Source organism: Hakea prostrata, chromosome 1 (genome assembly GCF_041222555.1).
Source record: "Hakea prostrata isolate BN-2017 chromosome 1, UWA_Hpros_2, whole genome shotgun sequence".
In the NCBI taxonomy this organism is placed as follows: domain Eukaryota; kingdom Viridiplantae; phylum Streptophyta; class Magnoliopsida; order Proteales; family Proteaceae; genus Hakea; species Hakea prostrata.
The window spans coordinates 77,214,487-77,237,481 of record NC_142600.1 but is presented as its reverse complement, the minus strand read 5'-3'; the positions used below and the strand labels follow the sequence as shown (position 1 = coordinate 77,237,481).

Sequence of the window (22,995 nt, the reverse complement as noted above, 5' to 3'; positions counted from 1 at the left end):
AAAAAAACCCAATCGAATTTGCAGCAGTAACTGAAGAACGAAAAAAGATAGTGCAGAGGAAAAAAAGGAAAGAGAAGAAAAAGATCCTAATCGAATTTAGGCTCTGATGCCATGTTGAAAGAAACGATTGTAGTAGAATGGCTTATTAGATCAATGATCTCAAGCCCTTTATTTATAATAAAGTGGAAAGTAGACTATTACAAGGAATAGAAGTTTACATGAATGCAAACTCTAATTTAACTCCTATACAAACTCTTATTAGACTCATAATAGAATCCAACAGTTGGCAACCTCAGACATAATGTAAATCTGCTATTTACAAATTCAAGCAGATTCAATTGGAGGCTATTTGTGGTATGAGAGGTGTAAAGTTGCAGAAACTTCAAACTGAGCAGATTCATTTGGAGGCTATGTTTTGATAATCAGGCAGCAGCTCATATTGCTTCCAATCATGTATTTCTTCAGAGGATGAAGCACATCGAAATTGACTGTCAATTTGACATGTCAGAACTGGAGAGCAAGTTGCAAACATTCATAATGTCTTTAAGAAATGGCAGAATAGGCTACATGTGTAACAAGCTGGTCATGGTAACTATATAAGCTCTAGGTTGAGGGGGAGTGTTGAAGACCAATCTCGAGAACCAAGAGGCCAGAGTTTGGTCTTTTTGATCCATGCTCTCAGTGGTATATACAACTCTCTTCTCTAGTTTACCACATATACATTTCTTCTTCTTCTTCAGTTCTCTTCTCAAATCACCATTGTTTACAAGGCCAATATTTCATTGGAAGAATAGCCAGACAGAGTACAGTCCATGTGACAATTCTCCATTCATTCCCAGTTTTGAGCAGGATACCCACTCGTAGAGACATAATGCAGTGCCTTTTGTCAACAGATTCTCCTACCCACCCCACCAACCATACATGCATTCAAAACCATCTTCTGTGCATGTGTCTCATTGGCTGGTTCTTCACATTGCAGTGACAAATTTGCAGCATCTCATATTTCATATCATGGTCAGGAACTCTCAAAATTGTGTTGTTGGATGTGGAAGACTAGGGCATCCTTGTCATTTGTATTAAGTCATTGTACTTAGGTGTTGATGAGTTAATCACCATGATTTATAGTTTGTACTTTCTACCATAATGAATACCTAAAAAATATATGCAAGGTTTCAGCAAATCTTCACCCCAATTTCAGTGTTTCAGTGGCTTCAACCTCACCACCCCCAAACAAAATGAGGTTTCTAACTGTGGCTAAACTAAAAGTAGGTATATTCCTGTCCAATCATCAGCACAAAATAGACCAATCCAATAACAATAAAAAGAAAAGATACTCCACAAATTAAAAAAAAAATCCAAAGGAGTAAGTCAACTGCAAATGAAAAAAGAATTCAGCTCTAGTAATGTTGCTTTACCATATACCATCCTTCTCACGGATGTGATCAGAACCTGTTCCAAAACTTTCTTCCCCACAAATTGACAACTTCCCAGCATCCATCAAGTTCCCAAAGAATTTCCACCCAGTAGGGACCTGATCCAGGAGGACTCATTTAACATGCAGTTCATCAAGAGAAATAGAGAGAGCATATGGTATACACACTCAGATAGTAAGAAAATCCAGAAAACTACTCAAAGAAAAGTGGCCAGAGGGTTTCCTTTTCTTCTTTTTTTTTTTCCCCGGGGGGGAGAGAAGAAGGAAATCCAAGTATATCCAGTAAAGTCACACCTCAAAGAAAGGAAGGTTCAGTTTCTTGGCAACACGATCAAGAGCACCACTAGTTGGCATTGATCGGGCTAAACCCTGTAAAACAGACCGGTAGAATAATATAAACAGTGATTATCTCGAGTATAAGTATATTGATCAGATCCATCCAAAAAAAATGTATATTGATCAGGGGAAGAAAAATAAATAAAAAGGATGCACAACTTCCTACTTTAGGACCACCCTTGAAATAAGGAATTGATGCCTCCGCATTGGCTGCAATTACTGCAACAGAGTCTGAAGGAGTGACAAAAAAGCCTCTACCAAGAATCATGTTTCTATCACCATCTCCTGAAAATAAATTAAAATTTTCCATTTTATTAAAAAAAAAATCCCAACATAAACTTTTGTCAGAAAAACTATATTTAGTTACAGCTTTACATTGGATGCGCCCAACCTTTAGATGTTCAGCTTTTTTTTTTTTTTTTTTTTTTTTTGTGCGGTGGGGGGGGGGGGGATTTTTGATGAATGGCCAAATATTCAACTTTAACTTGGCCTTTTCCCAACTAATGATTGGTGGAACAGAATTCATGTAGCCAATGTATATGAATAAAGCCTTAGTTAAGCTGCATATGAGGCTTGAAGGATTCATGTTTTCTTCTCAAATACTATAAAATTTGTTTGTGATGACATCACTTTTAGTATAGTTCCAGGAACCTTCTAGAGTAACTCATCCTATTTTGAGACGCATTCTAGGAATTGGATGTACGATTAGTGGAACCATGACAAGTAAGCAGGGTCCAAGAAAAAGATCTTGATCTGTATTCTGGGAAAATTGTAATACCAGAGCTCAAACTAAAGGATACGTTTTAAATAAAAAGCAGTTTAGTTTTTTTCAATTTTTCATGGAGGCCAATGCTTAGATGTGTGGGGCGTGGTATTAGCTTTTTTTTTTATGAAATTTACATAGAAAGGGGTATGTACAGCTGTCCAAGTCATAGACAACATTGTCAGTCAAAAAAGTTCCAACACTAGAAGTTAGTCCAAGGGGCTTGCTCAGTTGGCAACGCAACACTTCATAAATAAGACTTCAAGAGTTCAAATCTCTTTGGCATATATATATTAGAAGTCAATAGTTAACTTATTTTCTGGAGTCCTTATAACATAGGAAAGGGGATTCTTTTTGGGGATATTGCCTCTTATATTCTGTGTATCGAGTAAGTATATGTATGTATGTATATACTAGTAAAAAATTGCTCGTGCAACCGCACGTCACTTGTTGTGCATTATATGCTATATTGACAGTGTTATAATAATGAAATAAAAGATTTGCTTGAAATAGTAAATTCAAATAAAAATTGACATTGAAAAGAAAAGAAAAAAATAATCTTAGTATTTAATACATATGAAGAATAATTAAACTTATCATATATAATTTTTCTCTATTTTGATTTTTTTACATTTTACGTTCGTCTAAATCAACTACTTGCTTCAGCTTATCATCTTCATTTTCTATTACATCTGCAACAATGGCCTTCGATCTTAAATTGTATCAGTTTCTACTATCGAATTTGAAGTAGAACGAATGCACCCAACCATGACAATGATCTAATTTGCTTTTATGCTGTAAAATTCAATTTTTTTTAAAAATTATATATATATATATACACACACATTAGATTTCTAATTGAGTCATCTAAATCAGTATTATAAATATATTATTTTATAATGCTAATTAAATATAAATAGATATTGTATTTACCTTTTTTGGCGATGATGCATATTCAATTGCTGAATACTCAACAATACTATGGATAGCATCGAACATTGTAATTGTTATTGTCCCTGTAGAATCTGACACTCTAAATCTTCCCATAAACCTGCCCATATGACTTAAGACACTGATGCCTTTACAATTATTCTTTCCGCTATAAAACGGCTATGCAGTTTGAAATTCTGCTTAGGGCTTAAATATGATGTGATCTGATTGTTTTTAAAAATTTGATTCACATTCAGTAGGCAATCTTATTGTTTTCTTTAACACATGCAGACCATAAGGCCGGGTATTTTCTCTACGCCCCAGCCAACTGTTCCAACCTTGCCTGGTACAAGCATAGCCACTGGACCTGCAGTTCCTCAGCGCCTAGTCATTCACCCTTTCTCTGAACCAACTCTTCCTTTGGGTCATTTTTATTTGAATGTACTATTTCAACCAAATTTTTTATTTCATTATTATAACACTGTCTGTTTAGCATATAATGCACAACAAGCGACATGCATTTGCACGTGCAATTTTATATTTATTTAAGAGCATAGTAGTATTTTCTATACCATCTTTTTTCAGCCATTATTTGTTCAGTTCAATCGAACCACGTCCCACATTATGGTTTCCTTGTGTTGCAGCTTATGTTGCCATTTGACCACTTAAAAGTCATATTATTTTATTAGTTTTCAAGTAAAAAAAGCACACCTCCACACATAAGGGAGTTTGTGCTCTGTTTTGAATTTTGTATTTCCATTCCTAGCTAGAATCAGACTTTGTTAACAGGGTATTTAAGCCCCATCATGAACATAGTATTTTCAGACTGATAATCTAATTTTACCCAAGCAAGTTATTAGCTGCTGCTTCATTCTTATCCATTATGAGATCCCTTTGTCTAGTGTTTCAAGTCTGAGCTGATTAACCCCTTGCCATTTTGAAGTCCAAGCTGCTGTTTAGACTATGAAATCAGTCGACTCCTAGTCGGCGAGAAGCCCAGGATTTCTACTCAACTCCCCTACAAATCAAGTTGAAGGTTCATCTTCTCCACAACGAATTTGCAATGGATCAGATTGTACAACCTGCTGCCATTGGAGATCCACAACTATAATAAGTTTTCTTGAAGGATCTGAACCCCAAACTCTAATGCTACTTTTCCCTTTAATATTCTGGTTTCTCCTACAAACTTTAACTGATCCCAAAGCTCCTTAGTCAGATCCCTCCATCAAAACAGGCCCAAATCTCCATGTGTGTACTTTTGATCCCAAAAGTATGTTCATCTCACCATAAAAATCCTCCCTTCTGCTGAATACGAATTTCCCTAAACTGTAACTAATCTGAGCTAAAATCCAGGCCACACAACCATCAATTTCGTCTATAATTCCATCCAAGGAGTCCCCGAAGGTTAAACCCACTCAATCCTTGTTATTGACCAAACCTATCCTTGGAACTATAACATCCATTAAACCCTATAGATCTAAAACCTGCAACTTTATTCCAGCCATTATAACCATTAGAATTCTCCCAAATTCAGTGGCATCATCCCCTATACAGTACTAAGACCCAATCCCCTTTATAGACCCTAATTCTTTGGCACCCTAAGTTCCAGCAAGCTCTGAATTACCCCAAAACCCTACACAAGAACAAGAAAGTCGCGGAAGGCCTCATTTTCCTCCATTTACTAATATCAGATGGTAGCTCTTAAACATACAATCCTTCACTCCCACATTTGCGTCACTATGAAATCGTAAACTGATAATCTTAAATAATTCATTAATTCAAAGATTTATTTAACTAACCTACAGTTAACTGCTCTGCCTCTCACAATCCCTGCACCAGGAGATGGAGAAAGATGAGCTGCTGCAAACTCAACAGAGAGAATGGATTGGCATTAGAAACAGAGAAGACGAAGAGGAGAAATCGCCTTCGAAAGGATAGTGGTTATGGTTCAAAGGTTAACGAATTAAATAATGGTTGAAAAAAGATGGTATTTTCTCGACAAACCTTGTATTGAAGCTGAGGAGGTTGAGAATCTTCGAAGCCCTTGCACCGTCTTTCCTTCGTGAGAGGAGGAGATTGAGAGAGATCGATTGAGGGAAGCCATAGCTCCGTCTTCCCTTCGTGAGAGGAGGAGATCGAGAGAGATTGAGAGAGATCGATTGAAATACCTTTCATCATAGGAAGAGATTGAGAGAGATTGGGAGAGATTGAGAGAGATCGAGAGAGATTAAAACATGATTAACATACAGATATTATATATATTACTATTATTTATTATTAAAAATTAAAATGTCATAAATATCCCTACAAAAATAAGCAAAGAAAAAAAAACATTACAAAACTAATGGTATTTAAAAAAGAAGATAAGGACAAAAAATGACAGAAAAAGATTTGCCACGAAAGAGTACATGCTTTTATATAATAGTATGACATATAAAATAGTTAACTTATTTTCTGGAGTCCTTATAAGATAGGAAAGGGGATTCTTTTGGGGGGTATTGCCTAATATGTTCTGTATATTGAGTAATCAACCTCTCCATCTCTTCCCTCCCCCACAGTAGTGAATTTCCTCCCTCCTTTCTTTTCTATCTCTCTCCTACTTTGAACAAGCACAACAGATGTCCCTTTCCACCTATCCGTGGAATACTACTCTCTGAAATGAGATTTTAGGATTTATTTACCTACCTTTGTCTTCCCAGTCCCCACAACATACTTGTTACCCTTGTCTCTCCCAATCCAAGTCACCAATATTGAATTTAAGCAATTACATCCTGAATTTTTTTTCGAAATTATCTTCTTAAATTCTGGCAGTTAGACCTGAAAAACCATAAGTAATTAGAGCTGTGCGGTAGATCTGGGCAATATGAGCTCGTAAGGTAGCCTTCAAATTTGGAGCCTCTACCAGCCAATTTATCTATTCAATCGGTGTCACAGGCCCACAAATTAGCAGCAAATTGTAGGAATTAGATAAGAATCGTGATTACACCAACAATGATTCTACCCTTTTAACAGTTTCTTTGCCAAACAAACTGAGGCCAACTAAAGTATCTTAAACCTTTTGAAAGAGAAAACCTCAAAAACTGTAGTAAGAAATATGATCCAAAACCTAAAACACTACTAGTCTTGAAAGCACACAGGAGCATAAATGGGAACCATTAAGAACCAATTTAAACTCTTCTAGTTATCCTTACATACCATCACTTGCAGCTCCAAAATCAGGTCCATTTTCTTTGTACATAATGTCAACCAAATCCTTGGCGTACCTGTTTCAATAGAATACAAAATTAACAAAACAGTAATAACAACAAAAAATCAATTTTCTTATGAAATATTTTGATTTCTTACGTCAGATTAGGGTCAGGATGGCCATGGCCAAAGTCTTCAAGTGGCACTCCATTTGCAATTGAATCCTACATTATGTACCCAACATCCATGAATAATTTCATCTCTAACTTGAGTTCGTAAATGTTAATAGAAGTCCATAGATTCATGAACATACTGGATTGGCTCCAAGCCTATCAACAAATATAGGTTTGGCATAGGCACCAGTTACTGCATGCATGGCATCAAATACAAACCTGAAAAGTTGCCCCAACTTAAATGTCAGAGAATTCATACCCAATTTGGAGAAAATCAATTAAATAATTGTGTACCTGAAAATTGCAATAAATAATAATGAGCGGTCTTAGATCCAGTGCAATATGTAACTAGCACAAGGAGTGTAAAATGCTGTTTGGAATAAAGGACGGAAGTCTCAATCCAGCCCCACCCCTGGCCCACCTGGCTAGTGCCAGGCAAGGGCACAAAGATGTGCCTTTACAGGATAGGCCAGGTTGTTCCACACTCAGGCTGCAAATTCGACCCAGCCTGATCCAGTCCAGTGACTCCAGACCACATTTGTCTTCCTCTTTGTATATTAAATAACAGAAGCCAAAAAGTACTATAGATCCAATTGAATCATGGACTATAGACATGAAAACACCCTAGTCTATTCTTTAAACAAGTCATGAAAGTTTTCTGGTCAAGAAATTGAAGTTGTTTGGTTGCATCTTTCTCACTTTGATAAGGTCAAGGTGCTGGGAAAGTTACAAAACTAATTGGGCATCTCTCGTTTAAGAGCTTGGAAGCTCAGTACATCTTATTTTCTTCTCTCATTTTTAAGATTTTCAAAGAAATATTCATACTTAAAAACAGAAGGTGAGAAGAAATCAGTATCTCGATTATGCAATTTGCCCAACATTACTCCATAATATAGAAAGCATATTTTGGGTGTTCTAAAGAGTCACCCAGCTGCACCCTGTTAGCCAGCTTCTAGAGAAGCTCATTCACAACATTCACAAGCATTTTGATTCTCTCCCCCTCATGTTGAAATTAATTAGAACATTTGTGTTCAACTCACTCTCTGGTTCATTCCCCCCCCCCCCCTTCTGATCATTGGTTATCTTTGGTTGTCCTTGACAACTTTGCTCGGGCAGGATTTGACATAAAAGAAGTCTTCCTTCAAATTAAATTGATTGAGCAGGTAGTGGTTCGGTGACCATCCTGAAATTTTGATTCAAGATGTACCTGAAGATGACTGCCAAGGATTTGTTTCAACCTCAGATTGACTTATAACTCTTTGAATTCATGACCCACACTGTGAGGAGAAATTGATAATGCAGGCCATTTGCTGCAAGATAATTCATTCCTTTTAGAAGGTTTTTACTCTTGGTGTCATCTTGTTCTAGTTCAGTCTGGGAAGAGAAGCAGGGATACGGGTGGAGTTGCAGTCAGACAGAGAGACAAAAAGAGGGAGAGAGAGAGAGATCCAATTCTTGGAGCTATGTTGGAATTTCATCTTCTATTACCCATTGGTGCGGAAAAAGTTAAAAAGGAATACCAAATTCATAATTGAAATTAGTGCTCAATTATGCTAGTAGAGATTTGGTCATGTTAGATGTATTGAAGATAATGATGGTAGAGTACTTAAAGGGAGGAAGGTATTATGAAGAGATGGGAGAGTAACTTTATGACCTCCTAAATGGAGCTACTCAAGTAAGAATGACCTGAAAGACTGCATTATTGACCAGCACACAACACACCATAGATAAATATAAAAGGGTAGGATGTCTAATCTAAAAGAATCCTTAAGAAGCTGAAAGTATGCAAGGCACCTGGCCAAGATGGGATTAATAGAATTGTGGAGGAGTTTAGGTGCAAGAGAACAAGAAAGGTGAAGGTGGAAGGATGAAGAAGGAGGTGCAATGCTGTGTATTTAAGTATTGCCATACCTGCCTAAGGAAGTAAAAGATAAAAAGAGAGAAATTCAATGTAGGGCAACTAAGCAACATACTGGTTCATAATTGTTAAAGGTGTTAATGTGTCAGTCAGCCTGAATCAGTTTTGGCATGAGAATGGGTGCATCCAAAGCCAAACCAATAAGAGAAGGTTTGTTTTCAGTTTCAGTTCAATTTGGTTTCTGTTCATATCAGTTTGGAGTCAGTTTCAGTTCAGTTTTCTGTTTGTCACATTTTCAGTCAGCCCTAAGCTGACTAGTTTGCTTTAGGGCTTTTTGGTTGGTTTTCGCCAGCTCAACCAATTCGATTTAGTGTTCACCACCTCTACCAACTAGTCATAAAGAAAAGGGTCCCCACCCCACAATTAAAGGTGAAACAAGCAAAAGAGCAATTGAATGCACAGAAAAAGAAATGGGGAAGCTGTGCTGTAGTAGGATTGTGTAGGATCCCTATTTTAAAGGACACATTTTAAATAATTTGATACCAAGTATGACACTACATTTTTTCTCCTGGCCAAGTATGACACTACATTTTTTTCTCCTGGTCCTTGAAATATAATTCCATGGAGTACTTAGAACCAACCATGATTTTAGGAGAATTTTTCTAATTTTTGGGTTTTCAACTTTAAATTTTAAGACGACATTGATGGTTCTTTTTTCCTCCTTCCATTCTATCCAAGCTAGCAACTACTTTTCAGGAGACTTCCACCTTCAACCAGGTTACTCGATTTGAATTTGTTTTTGTTGGATTCTATTAGGAGTCTAATAAGAATTTGTATAGGAGTTAAATTAGAGTTTGCATTCATGTAAACTTCTATTCCTTGTAATAGTCTACTTTCCACTTAATTATAAATAGAGGGCTTGAGATCATGGATCAATAAGCCATTCTACTACAATCGTTTCTTTCAACATGGCATCAGAGCCTAAATTCGATTAGGATCTTTTTCTTCTCTTTCCTTTTTTTTCTCTGCACTATCTTTTTTCGTTCTTCAGTTACTGCTGCAAATTCGATTGGGTTTTTTTTCTTCTCGTTCTTCACGCACTATCTTTTCTGTTGCAAGAAGACCACAGAAAAAAAATATCGAAGAGAAGAACCATCACTGTTGGTTCTAACCCATCGACCTTCTTTTCTTTCTTCTTTTCTAGCAATTCCGTCCTTTTTTCTCTCTTTGTTCTTTGTTCCGCTGCACTACATAGGTTCGATTAGGGAAGGCCAAGAAAGAAAAAAAAAAAAAAGGGGGGGAAAGAAGAAGAACAAGAACCGATTCACAAACTGCTTCCTACTGTTTCGCTGCTTCTTGCTGCTTCTTTTGATTAGAAGAGAAATCACATCGCACACTGTTGAAGCTCCTAATTTTTTCAAACTCATCGCCTTTTTTTCTGGCAGTTCTTCAAGTTCCGCTGCACTGAGCTCGATTAGAAAAGACCAAGAACAGGAAGAAAAAAAAAAGGAAAGAAGAAGAGCAGAAGAACTCCGCAAACCCATCTTCTTCTATCTTCTTCTTCTGAGTTTCGATCGATCGCTGCTCCTCTGCCATCGAACCAGGTAAGTCTTCAATTTTTCAGGTGTGAGCGTGTGAGGAAGAAGATATTGTTGGTTATTTTATTTGGTTGGTTTTTTGGGTTGAACCTCTGGTTCAGTTTTTTAGCTTGGTTTGGTTCAGTTCTTGGCTCATTATCCAAAATAGACAAACCATATTTTTCCTTTTTGTCTCTGGTTCTATTAGCCAAAAACCAGTAGACCAGACCAGATTTTTTCTTTAGTTCTACTAAAAAAAAATTAAAAAATTAAAAAATAAAAAATAAAAAAAAAAGGAGAAAATTTGTCTGAGTTGTTTGGCTATTGCATTTTGCGACGTTTCTGTTACTTCGAAAGGGTGAAGACTGAAGAACTGCAGATAATTTTGTCAACATGACACCTATTGATGATACTACTGCTCCCACTGGATCCGAATATTTTTCCACTTTTCATTCTCTTTCGGTAAGATTTGACGGCACAAATTACTTGATCTGGTCTCGATCTGCTTACCTGACTATTCTTTGGAAGAGGACTAGTTGGATACATTACGGGCATTACTATCAAACCCACTACCGCAGGTGTTTTACAGGATAAATGGATATCAAACGACTCTCTTATTATGTCATTCCTTTTGAATTCCATGCATCCAGATATTGCCCGGGGTTACCTATTACTTGATACTGCAGCCCAAATCTGGAAGGCTACTACTGAAACATATGGACAGTTGGGGAATGATGCACAGGTTTATGAGCTACGAAAGAAGCTTCATGAGACTACCCAAAAGGAACTAACTGTGCCCCACTATTATGCTGAGTTGCGATCTCTTTGGCAAGAGTTGGATCATTATGGGGATTATCACCCCACTAATCCAGATGATGTGGCGACATATAAGAAGTACATTGATAAGATTCGAGTATATGACTTCTTGGCGGGGTTTGAACGTGGAGTACGATCAGATCAGAGTGCAAGTCTTAAGTCGTTCTCCCTTTCCTACACTAGAACAGTCTTATGCTCTTGTTCAGTGTGAGGAAAGTCGTCGATTAGTCATGCTTCATACTCCTATTATGGAGAAATCAGCTTTACAGTCTGTTCGCACTAAATCTAATCCGGCTAAGGAGATTGTTAAGTGTGAGCATTGTCACAAACCATATCATACCAAGGAAAATTGTTGGAAACTGCACGGGAAGCCTGCTGATTTTGAGCAAAAACGAGCACAAAGACAGGGAAAACAAAAGGTTAATCTTTCTGAGACAGTTTCCACCACACCCTCTGCAGACGTTGGTTTTTCACAGGAGGAGTTCGCTACTCTGCGAAATATTCTGCAATCTTCTACTGCCGGTACAGCCTCGAACACTGCTTCCTCTACTACCCCTACCAACTCCTACCTAGCTACTTCAGGATCTGGGGAAGGAGATTGGTCGTGGTAAATGGACTTTATTTGCTCGAGCCGATTGGAGGATCTACTTCTGCTTTGACTACATCTTGTAATCCGATCCATTCGGTAATATCAGACCTTCATTAGTGGCACCGTAGGCTCGGTCAACCCCCTTTCAAATTTTTTCATTTTCTCTAGATTTGTTTTCCTGATACTTTTATCTTACCATTACAATTTCTTCCTTTCCAAGTTTCCCCATTGGAATTTCCTTTGTTATTATCTTCCCAAGTGTAACGCTACACGTGAGGGGGAGATTGAAGATGTCTACAATTCAAAGCCTTTCATGTAGACTTCCTTATGTAGAATTTGATCTTTGTTACCTTTGAAAGTTTATCCCTTACCTTCGCAATCTTCTACTCCTTTGAAAGTTTGTCCCTTACCTTCGCAATCTTCTACTTTGGAGATCTAACATTGCTATAGAACTATCTTTTTGACTATGCAGAACTTGATCTCTGTTAACCCTGGAGATTTGCCCATTAACTTGACATCTTCCCTTCGAAAATCTAACCTTGCAAAAGATTTGTCGTTTGACCTTTGCAGAACTTGATCTCTATTACCTTTGGAGATTGTCACTTATCTTGACAAATTTTCCCCTACCTTTGGAGATTGTCCCTTGGCAAACTTTCCCTTTAAAGATTAACATTGCTACAAATCAAAAGTTTCACTTTGGTTGTTTTACCCTAGCAATTGCTACCCCAAAAATATATTTTCCCTCAGATTTGGGCAGAAATTTAGTCTTCTCAACATTTGAAGATTCTACCTTTTTTCTTGGGCGTTCTTCCTTGGAGACATAAAGTTGCAGTAAAGATGAGGACAAAGCAAATGAAAGTCTATAAGGCAGACGTAATCTATAAGTTTGAAGATCAAATTGCAGATGTTTACCTGGATAGATGTTTTATACTCTTTTGGTCAAGTTGGGCATGTGTGATATCCATGCCTCAACTTGAGGGGGAGTGTTGGATTCTATTAGGAGTCTAATAAGAGTTTGTATAGGAGTTAAATTAGAGTTTGCATTCATGTAAACTTCTATTCCTTGTAATAGTCTACTTTCCACTTAATTATAAATAGAGGGCTTGAGATCATGGATCAATAAGCCATTCTACTACAATCGTTTCTTTCAACAGTTTTGGTTCAACTAGGTCGTTTGAAAGAGAAGATAAGAGGAGGGAGAAGAGGAAAGAAGAAGGGGGTGGCGAATTGTGAGCATAGGTTAGGAACTCAATCCCCGTGACAATCTCCCCAACTTTAAAAAACAAGCTTACTCAAGAGCGCACCAAGTTGGGGGATTTTTTTAATTATATTTCAGTACTTTTTTTTTCTTTTCTTTTTTTTTAAATCAATCCACCAACTCAACGGGTATTAGGGGTCATTTAGAGCTGAAACTTGCTTTCCAGCCTATTTTAGCCCTTTTGAAACATATTGTGAGATACGTGAAAAAGAAGTAGTGTAATGTGAGTTCCACCTTGGACCCACGATGGAACTGCTAAGGCCCTAAAATGGCCTATACACATTAGTACATCATATACTCATACATTAATTGATGCAGGACAACCAGCCAGGAACCAATTCGAACCAACATTGAAGGCCACCTCAAAATATGAAAAAAGGAGGCCAAAACACTGTTCACGTGAACAGTATCACAGCCCATTATTTGGCCTACAAGGAATGTCCCATGGAGGATTGGTGGGCCCAAGATCAGATTTTATGAAGATTTTATTCTTGGGAGATTTAGGACCTTAATTTAGTTTCTCTTTCGGTAGTTTCTATTTAAGTTATTCGTGCATGTGGCTGAAATATAAAGCCCAATAGTTTCTAATTTTAATTAGTTTCTATATTTACAGAACTCCATTGTCACTAGTACTAGGATACTAGTTTCTATTTTTAGTCTACTAAGTTTCTATTAAAGAGGCCCTTACATTGCAATATAACAAAGACTTATAGAATAGAAAAAAGGATGACTTGAAGCTTTAGCAGTGTAGGTTTGCAGCCCCGCCCCCCTCTCTTTCTTTCTTCCTCTCTCCTCTCCTCTCCTTCTTCTTATGAGTGTTCCTCTCCTTTTCCCCTTCTTCAAGACTGATTCTTCTGGGATTTTCCCTTCTTCCCTCTATCTTCTTTAACTTTCTTTTTTCTCTATTCCTGCCCCTCCCCCCCCCCCCCATTAGTTCAACTTCAAACAAGTCTTATACATTATACACATTCATAATTCAAAGGATAACCCAATGACAAAGTTACAATTTGAGAGTCAAGACTGATCCTATGTCATAAGCACTAAGCACAAAGGGCTTACCTTCTGTAAATTAGCTTGCTAATGGACGGAATGAAGTACAGAGGGTGTTGAAGTGCTAAGTATCTGGTGGAGTATGTTGTCACAACAAATATCCAGCAAACAAACAGAGGATTTCCAGCAAATCCAGCAGCAGCTCAAAAGGGAGAAGGGCCTCCTCCCCATGAGATCAAATATAAATATCTCAACTCGATCAAGTTAAGACCCTTTTATAACATGGGGTGGTTTGAGTTTCTGAGATCTTGACTTGACCAAGATTTACAACTTCCTCATGTTGCCTCTAGTCTTGCCTCACCATTTGAAAAGAACAAGATGTCTCATGAGTTCTTGAACCATGACTACTGGTTGGCTAATTGTTTCAAAATTCAGAAAATATTAGCATATTTAAATGTAAGATATTATATACAATAAGTGAGGGATCAATTTGGACAGCTAAGCTGTTTAAATGCTACAACCTTCCCCTCCTTAAAATTTGATCTTATCAAAGCAGAAAGTCATTGCAGAACCAGGGGTATCTCATTTTGTTCAAGTGAGAGACTGTTATGAGCTTGTAAGATAAAATAACAGTAGCAAAATCTAAAAAACATACAGAAAAGCAGTGAAATGCTACTCTCAAAGAGTCAAAGAAGGAGCATCCTTGTACATGATGGAACAGAGCATGCCAGCAACAAAAATTACGTACCTGAAATCTGATCGAGAAAGAAGACTTCTAATAAGGTGAAAATCAAATACTTTCTGCACATTTAGATTTCCATACAACTCTTAGATGCACAGAGATGATAATATAGTCATTCAAAGATTAAAGACTTAGAGTTCTTGGGATAAACCTCCAGTAGCTCCAAATAGTCAGACACCGGGTCCATAACTTCCACACTGAAGTTGCCATATTTTGTTACTCCTAGACGGGACAGATCAACATCTGGAATTTCTGCCATCTTAATTTCAGAAATCTGTACATACAGTTCCATCATTCAAAAATCAAATGCTGAACAATAAATTAACCAACTAAACTAACCATTGTCATGCTAAGTGACAAGGGATGTGCCTTGGTTGAAATTAGGAATTCAGTTCCATGCAGATTCAAACCCAAGCCAAAGATGAGAACAAACTAATGGAATGGCCATCAAAAAGGTCGTAAGAAAAGCAAAGAAGGTCACACCCATGTGATGCACTAGGTTTGACAGATCAGCACATGTGGCCCAATTTAACATCCAATCAGAGAACTATTGCTGTTGCTCCCCTTTTTCAACTGGTAGCACAAAACTTTATAATGGATTTAAATATACGTACATATCTATCTTGCTAGATTATACCAAGTCCAAGAGAAATTAAAAAAACAAATAGAAACGTACGCTTCATATGCATGGGAATCATACAAAATAAGCCATCCAGTCTGTAAAGTACTTATCCCATGAAGGTATTATTGCAACTAGCAGCCAAGAAGGAGATTCTCTAGCCTAGGCATACCGGTTGGCAGGTCCAGCCTTGTTCTTAAAACTAAGGCACTTCTTTTGATAATCAATGCACCATAAACAGTCACCAGACCTGGAAGCTACAAGGCCCTCTGAAGTAAAACAACAGTGATCCCTAAAAGATATGAGGTCTTCATAAGGCCCTCTGATGTAGGACAAAACATGGAGAGAGGAGACCAAAACATTGTTCACGTGAACAGTGTCACAGCCACTTATTTTTCCTTTGTGCCCATGATATAGAAAATCTTGTGATCTTTGAAACCCAAAACTAGACCATGAAAAGATCTTTTAAGTCTATTTAGGTTCTAATTTTTTGGTTCCTATTTAAAAACGTTGCAACTTAGAGTTTCTATTCTAGTGTTGAAAGAATCAGTTTGATTTCTCTGCAAAGTTAGTTTATTCATAGAATAAGTAGTTTCTATTTTCAGAGAGCAAGCACCACATATAGAAAGTTACACGTACAAATGCACATGTTTGCTCAGTTTTTTATAAGCTCTGTAGAAAATACCACTGTCAGATATCTCTTCTCCGACCACTCCCATGAAATTTAGTTCTTTCGCATTAACACATTAGAGTGAAGCTCTGCAGTGAGATCATCCATATTTTTGAAACAGGGATAGAAATTGAAGTTGAATTTGGCAAGTGCTTAGCCTAGAAATACATGGTCCCCACAGGCTGCATTAAGAATAGGTTGTTAGGAAAGCAAGTCTAGGTTCCCTTTTTCTACACAGGCTACTGCTGCACACCCTCATTTTCTAGAATGATTCCTCTTGTTTCAACTATCTTAGCCATCTTTACACTCCTTAACCCAACAACAAATAATTAATGGTTGAATTTCTTTTCCCAACAAATTTAGTCATGTTGGGATTCAGTTTTTCCAAGACAATCTCAATTGAATCTTCATTTTTACCACGAACCTCCTTTTGATCCATAAGATAGAGAGAGAAGGAGACATCCACCAGTTTTATATCACATAACATACTTAAGAGACTTCAAAAATATTTATTAAAAGAATCTTAATTTTTTGATATACAGTGATCGTATAACACAAATAATTTGTTCTTTTGACAAGAAAGGAATCAAGCATGTTGATATGCTGGAAGAAAATTAAATAGGAAACTAAAACATCATGCAAATTGAAGAATTGATAAAAACATACAGACAGAGTGTTCCCAAATATCTTGTCGGTTATGGACTCAGGTGCAGGTTGCCCACTGCTATAATTGAACTGGAAACACAGAAAGAAAGAAATAAGTAGCAAAACCTACATATAATCTTAAGTAAACTTAACATTGTAAATGCAATGAACTTCTATGCTGAATAGACTATGCATGCAATACTTCTACGCTGAATGCTTGAAAAGACTACGCATGCAATATCAGCAAGTTCAGGATTTAAAAGAACAAAGTGGGAAAATTAATTAAATTGATGAAACATATTCTCCAATAAACAAGCCTCAATATATTACTTTTAGAACTAGTAAAGAATTGAAATATAAGTCTTAATTAATTGGTGGCTAAAAAATAAAACCACATACCAACGGGGGTTGGTCCAAGTGGTAAGCAGCTTGGTCCGCTTAAGCAAGGTTCCGGTATCGAAACCTTGTGGATACAAAAAATCCCCGCTGGGAGACTCACCCACCACAGCCAGGTGTGCGACCCAGGTGGAACACGGATTAGTCAAGGCAAAGCCTTGGAAACCGGGGTTGGCAAACCAAATAAATAAATAAATAAATAAAACCACATAAGTCCACCTTGATAGGAAGGGTTTATTATATGGAATAGTATATGAGTTGACTAGATCACCTTGATACCCCAATCATATTCAGGGCCACCTGGATTATGGCTCGCACTCATTATAAAACCACCATTTGCCTGTCCAAACAAGATGTGACAAAGAAAAATAATAATGGTTTTAATGCTCTGACATAATCATGCAGAACGCATATAGATAAAGAAAATACCTTCTGCTTCCGAATTACAGCAGAAACTGCCGGTGTTGAAAATATGCCATCCCTACCATAAAGACACTAAAATACTGAGAATTCTATACAACTCACCTCTAAATCCACAGAGAGTACACTAAATGCCATATTAGCAGGAAACAAGCAAATGCATAAGAAATTTTGAACCAAAAATGGCTTTGAATTTCAAGTTTTTGTTTATACTTCAGAGGATGAAGCATTGCTGGCAAAATATGTAGGGTACTTGTCTACTTGATTCAGCAACTGGACCAAATACTATTCCTGCTTTGGCACCAGGACCATGACTCAAAATCCTAACAGTCCTGGTCATAATTGTATGAAATAGTTTCTGTGAACATACTTCTGTTTCAACAGAGAATCGGGAATATTTTATCCAGTAACTCACCAACCAAGTAGGATTTTACCATCTGGAGTCATTGAGATAGTGGATACTTGTCCTGGACTCGTATAGAATGCTGATTTAAAATACTTATATCTTGCATTGAGTTCTTTTGCATTTCAAAAGCTACATCATTCCATCAACAATCGAAGAAAATCTTTATGAATAGCCACATGTTTGCGAGACAATAATGCCTTCATAGCAAAGGATTGAAACCCAAATTGGACACTGAATCAGATTGAATGTTCAAGATCAAAAACGGAATTGAAAAAGCAAGCAAACATTTCACCAAGTCTTAGGTTTGTGAAGTTTTTATTCAAAAGGCTTGTCGTCTACCAACAAAAGACAAGCTTCTTCAATTTTCTACTAGTTTAGAGATTTGATGAAAGAAAAGAACTTGTGAAAATAGAATATCTAAAAGCATTAGATGGAGTTGAGTTCGGCCGACTTCTGCCTCCAATTACCAAATAAATAATGTATTCCCATAAATTTCACCCATAGACCTTAATGATCGTCCAGAAAAACAGATTCATACAAGACCAAGAATGGCTACCAAAGAAGCTACTCACCTGCCGACTAGAATTTTACCAACGCCATTTCCTGCTGCGATTTTGATAATTGTCTGGATATTGGGTCGAGCTAACAGTTAGTTTACACTTGTAGAAAGAGAGAGAGAGAGATGACAAAGACGTAAGTGAAGAAGACGATGATGGACAAAGTTTGAGGTATAAGAAGTGGACCTGCGCAGCTTCACGGTTGAAGTAACGCCCATCACCCCCCAAAACAAGCAAACCGTTCTTGAAATCCTCTGGTGACAAAGAATTAAACAGAGCCTACAGTGCGAAAGGGAACGTATACCATCAGAATCCATACAGGCTCGTGAAAGCAAATAAATCCTACAGCACAGAACTGTGTGGAGCTTACCTGGATCCAATTTGCAAGGTAATTATCTTGCATAAAGACTTTAACCTGTGAATAAGCATGAAATGATCAGTAATAAGAAGCAAGCATCGATAAACGAAAGCACAAACACGAAGCAGCAAAAAAGACCTTCTTCCGCAGACCACTTGTTCCAGTCTTCTGTCCCTCGATGGGTTTAGTTGGCACTGACGAAATCTAAGCATAGACAGAATCGTAAAAGTTAGAAAGAGTAGAAAAACTGAATCAACTCGGAACGGGTTAGTGTGATCGACAACAAGATAGAGAGAAACAGAGAGAAAAAACCTTGATGCCTCCAGGCTCCGCCACAGCAGCGGTTGAGGGAGAAGCAGAGGAAGACACCTTCACGACGAAAGTTGATGACTTCGAGGGTATGCGATTAAGATTGATGAGAAAAGGCGAAGAACAGGAGAGAAAGGAGCAAGATCTGCTACCAATGGGAAGAGAAGCATTGGGAGTTCCCAATGCCGTCGTTTTGACCGGCGATTTCAAATTCATCTCAAACGAACTCAGAGCAAACGCCATGGCTGGTGTTCTTCGATTCACTCTAGTGACTGCAACTGGCTTGTAGGAGTTGAACAGATGGAGTCGATAGGCAGAGAGGTTAAGAAGAGTAGAAGCCCCACACAGCGATTGAACGATGGAAAAACAATTCCAAGATCCACAATTTCAGATTCGATGCTGACTCTGCTGACCAAATCCATTGCTGCCACTCCACTTGTCCTGTGAATACTATTTCTTGATTTCCGCTCCTACTGATCTTCATTTTTCCGTTATTTTCTAGGCTTAAAGCTCTCTCTTTTCTTTTCTTTTCCCTTTTCTTTCCCTTTTTAACCCTCGTTCTTTGTTGGTCTACCTATTTTAACCTTATTGTGTATTTTAAGAAACCAAAAATTCAAATATAGGCTTTTACGTGCATTATCGTACTTTCACCGATGGGTAGGGATACGTGATAGTAATTTCTATTTATGTCGATGCAGGTTGGTAGATTGGCTTCTAGAGGTCATGGGTTCAACTCTTGTGGATAATAAATCTCCGTCTGAGGAAGTAATCGAGGGCGCAAGCTTGCTTGAAAAGGTTCTAACTAGCTCTGTAGTATGGTTTTTTTTTTTTTTTTTTGAACTGAGGTTCATCCAGCCCAGCTTGGGTGCACCACGTTTACTTCCTCAGAAAGGAGCTTTTATATTAATGCCACCGAGTGGATGCGAACCCAAGACCTCCCCTAAGGAAGTTGGGGCTTTAACCACTTTAACATACCACCTTTGGCAAATTTCAAGGAATTGTATCTACCAGATTATAGTGAAGGGTTTGTACGTAGCAACACAATGCAAGGGATGTGAGTGCTCTTCTGCAACTGTTATGGAGATTGGAACCATTTGTGATGGCCTAATTTTAGCAAGATCCTTGGGTATTCAAAAGTTACAAATTAATTCAGATTTTAGGGTAGCTGTTCAAGCTCTACTGGGACTTAATACATCTTTAGATTGGATGAGTAGGAGTTTAATTTAGAGATTTATAAGCTTGTTTCTAAGTCTAGTAGTATTGTTTTTAATTATAGATCCAAGTCACAAATCCATTTTGTTGATTTCCTAGCTCAGGGTGCTAAGCTTCGTTTAAATCCTACACGTAAGTAGTGGTGGGTGTTCCCCATGTTTTCATTGTAAATCTCTCTCTTTTGTCTTCCATATCTGTAGGTTAAAATTGTTTCATTTGAATGAATGAATGAGCTCTTGACCCCAAAAAAATGCCAAATCTCTTTTTTGATAAAAGTAATTATATTTACCCCCAACCCACCCCCTTAAACTTGTCATGAACAAGTAGCACAACTTGCATTATTACAATCAGACTACCATAGTGTATTGAAAAATAAATATAATAATAAGAGAAATATTAATATAAACCCTAATAAAACGATTCAAAAATCCTTATTTTGAAGCAAATGATAAGAAAATCAAAGGTGTTAGTATTTGGTAAAATACTAATGTCTCATGATATGATGTCAAGAGTTTAGATTTCTTGGAAACCATGAACAAACTCCACCTTGTATTTTTGAAGTCATATGTTAAAAAAATCCTTAAAGATATTGGCAAGATACATGTAAATTGACCCGTATAAACTTCAGTTCTAAAAAGAAAATGACCGGTGTGTAGTGTGTACCCATCTATGATGCAAGTCTGGCATATCTAGAAGAGTCCGGATCAGCTCCCCAGACCACACAAAACAGTGGGGCCCACGGTGAAAAATACTTTTTGAAAAAAATAAAAAAAAATTTAAAATTTCATCCGTGGGCCCCACTGTTTTGTGTGGTTGAAACCCGTCGGGGAGCACTCTGTGCTACCCTGACGGGGTGAGGATCCAGATTCATCTGTCCCTTCTAATGGAGTGTTTTGTAGTTTTTTTTTTTCATAAGTTCTAATGTAAAAGTGTCACAAACCTCAGCCGTTAGCTTGCTTTGTCACTTATTTAGTGTCTCATATGAATATGCTAATTCGTTTTGAAGAAAATGGGACCGTTCTTTTAATGCTACTAGGAAAGGGGAAAAAAACAAAAAAGTAGGAGTTAATATCTTTATATAGCTTTTGAGCTTTATTTTAATTTTTCACTCTAATTTTTTTTTCTTTTTTGGTAAGACTCCAATTTTGATATGCTTTATCATTTGAACCTAGTGACATGGTGATGTGGATACTTGAATTTTTTTTTTGTGGGTCAAGGATGCTTGAATATCAAATAGACATACGAAAGTTTTGGATCTGTCACATATAAAACCTTAGGTTAAAATTGACTTCATACATTTTCTGTCTCAAATTATATATATCACAATTACATTATGTGATGACTCAGTATTAATTATATACTATTTTTCAAATTTCTTTATTGTCCTCCTCTAACTTCAAACTAGTTTCATGATTTTCAGGTGGAAAAAAAAGAAGATCGAAGCGAGTAAAAGTATTCCATCTTCTAATGATGGGTTACATGATTTTTTTAGGTAATTTTCAAAAAAAAATCATAGCTTATTAAAAGATTCAGCAAGGGAAAGTATGTCATTTTCTATGTTGAAACTAATGGTGTTGAGCACATAGGGATATTTGTAATGGAAATATTTTTTTCAAAAGGTGTAAATATAATAGTTTATAAACGTACTCAGGACTGTATGCATAATTTGTTGTCTTTTTATTCATAACATCAGGGAGCAGGGTTGCCTTAGGGTCAAAGGGGGGTCGTGTTCCCTCCACCTCCCTCCAAATCTTTCTAAGGATAAGGATAATGGGTGGAGAAGTTATTGTTCCCCTTCAAGGTTGAATTTTGTTTCACCTTTGTTTATTATCAAACAACTTAATGTCAATAAAGAGCTAGACTCATGGTTGAGAAAATGAATTCAAAATTTCAATTCTTTTTCAACCAAGCACCGAACAGTCACTTTTCAGACTTATATGGTAGGATAATGTGACACTTTTTCTCACTTAATTGTTGTATTCATTTTTTTTAAAGGATGTTTTTTAACTTAATGGAAAAGGGGGCGGGGACTATTATTTATACCTTTAGAAATAATCGAACACTGACCTCTCCATAGGAGATATGATGTTAATTATTAACAAGTAAACTAACCTTTGATCATTAAAAAAAAAAATGAAATAACACTATTTTTTCTTTTTTTTTTTATTTATTTATCCATTATTTTTTACCCTACTACATACTTAAATACTTAAGTATAGAAATAGAAACCAAAAAACATGAAAAAAAATCTCTACTAACGCAGAGTTACTCTAGTTGTAGGACCCATGCCTCTTAGTGAAGATGTTATAGATTTGACTCTCATCGAGACATCTCCCCCCGAAAGATATAGTTGAGGTGCACGCAAATTAACATGAATGAACCTCAGCTTAAAAAAAAGAAGAAAAAAAAAATCACCTTTGTAAACTTTTGGATGATTTTCGTCCAAAGGGAAAAAAAACTTTTAGATGTTAAGAATGTAATATATAAATATTTATAAGATTTGGAATTTTTTATCTCAGGATTTAGCTGATTATTGTATAATGTTCTTTTAAGAGATTTTTATCGTAATTTTTTTTCCCATATAGTAATTTTTTTTTCTTTTTAATGTTACAGGTTATAAATCGTGTTGATGTGAACTACATTAAATTTCTTAGATGATTCCTTGACATAGTAATGTATTCATGGAGAGCATAGAAGATCAAACTAGGCAGTAGGATTTTGTTTCCAAATTCCAATAATGAAGAGGAGCAAGA

At 36.8% G+C, this 22,995-nt stretch overlaps 1 protein-coding gene across 1 annotated transcript in view; it reads right to left on the bottom strand.

Moving 5' to 3' along the window:
- The window catches only part of PGM (phosphoglucomutase), a 30,459-nt gene extending 10,955 nt beyond the window's left edge, over nt 1-19,504 (bottom strand). Inside the window, exons 1-16 of the mRNA XM_089142533.1 lie at nt 19,034-19,504; nt 18,860-18,925; nt 18,734-18,778; nt 18,550-18,642; nt 18,379-18,431; nt 17,410-17,461; nt 17,252-17,320; nt 16,606-16,674; nt 14,802-14,924; nt 14,657-14,709; nt 6,961-7,039; nt 6,807-6,871; nt 6,657-6,724; nt 1,935-2,053; nt 1,727-1,801; nt 1,416-1,531 (exon numbers count right to left, since the gene is read on the bottom strand). Coding sequence (XP_088998659.1) covers nt 1,416-1,531; nt 1,727-1,801; nt 1,935-2,053; nt 6,657-6,724; nt 6,807-6,871; nt 6,961-7,039; nt 14,657-14,709; nt 14,802-14,924; nt 16,606-16,674; nt 17,252-17,320; nt 17,410-17,461; nt 18,379-18,431; nt 18,550-18,642; nt 18,734-18,778; nt 18,860-18,925; nt 19,034-19,273 — 1,385 coding nt within the window. The 5' untranslated portion in view covers nt 19,274-19,504. The remainder of the gene's footprint in view (nt 1-1,415; nt 1,532-1,726; nt 1,802-1,934; nt 2,054-6,656; nt 6,725-6,806; nt 6,872-6,960; nt 7,040-14,656; nt 14,710-14,801; nt 14,925-16,605; nt 16,675-17,251; nt 17,321-17,409; nt 17,462-18,378; nt 18,432-18,549; nt 18,643-18,733; nt 18,779-18,859; nt 18,926-19,033) is intronic.
- Between the last annotated feature and the right edge of the window lie 3,491 nt (nt 19,505-22,995).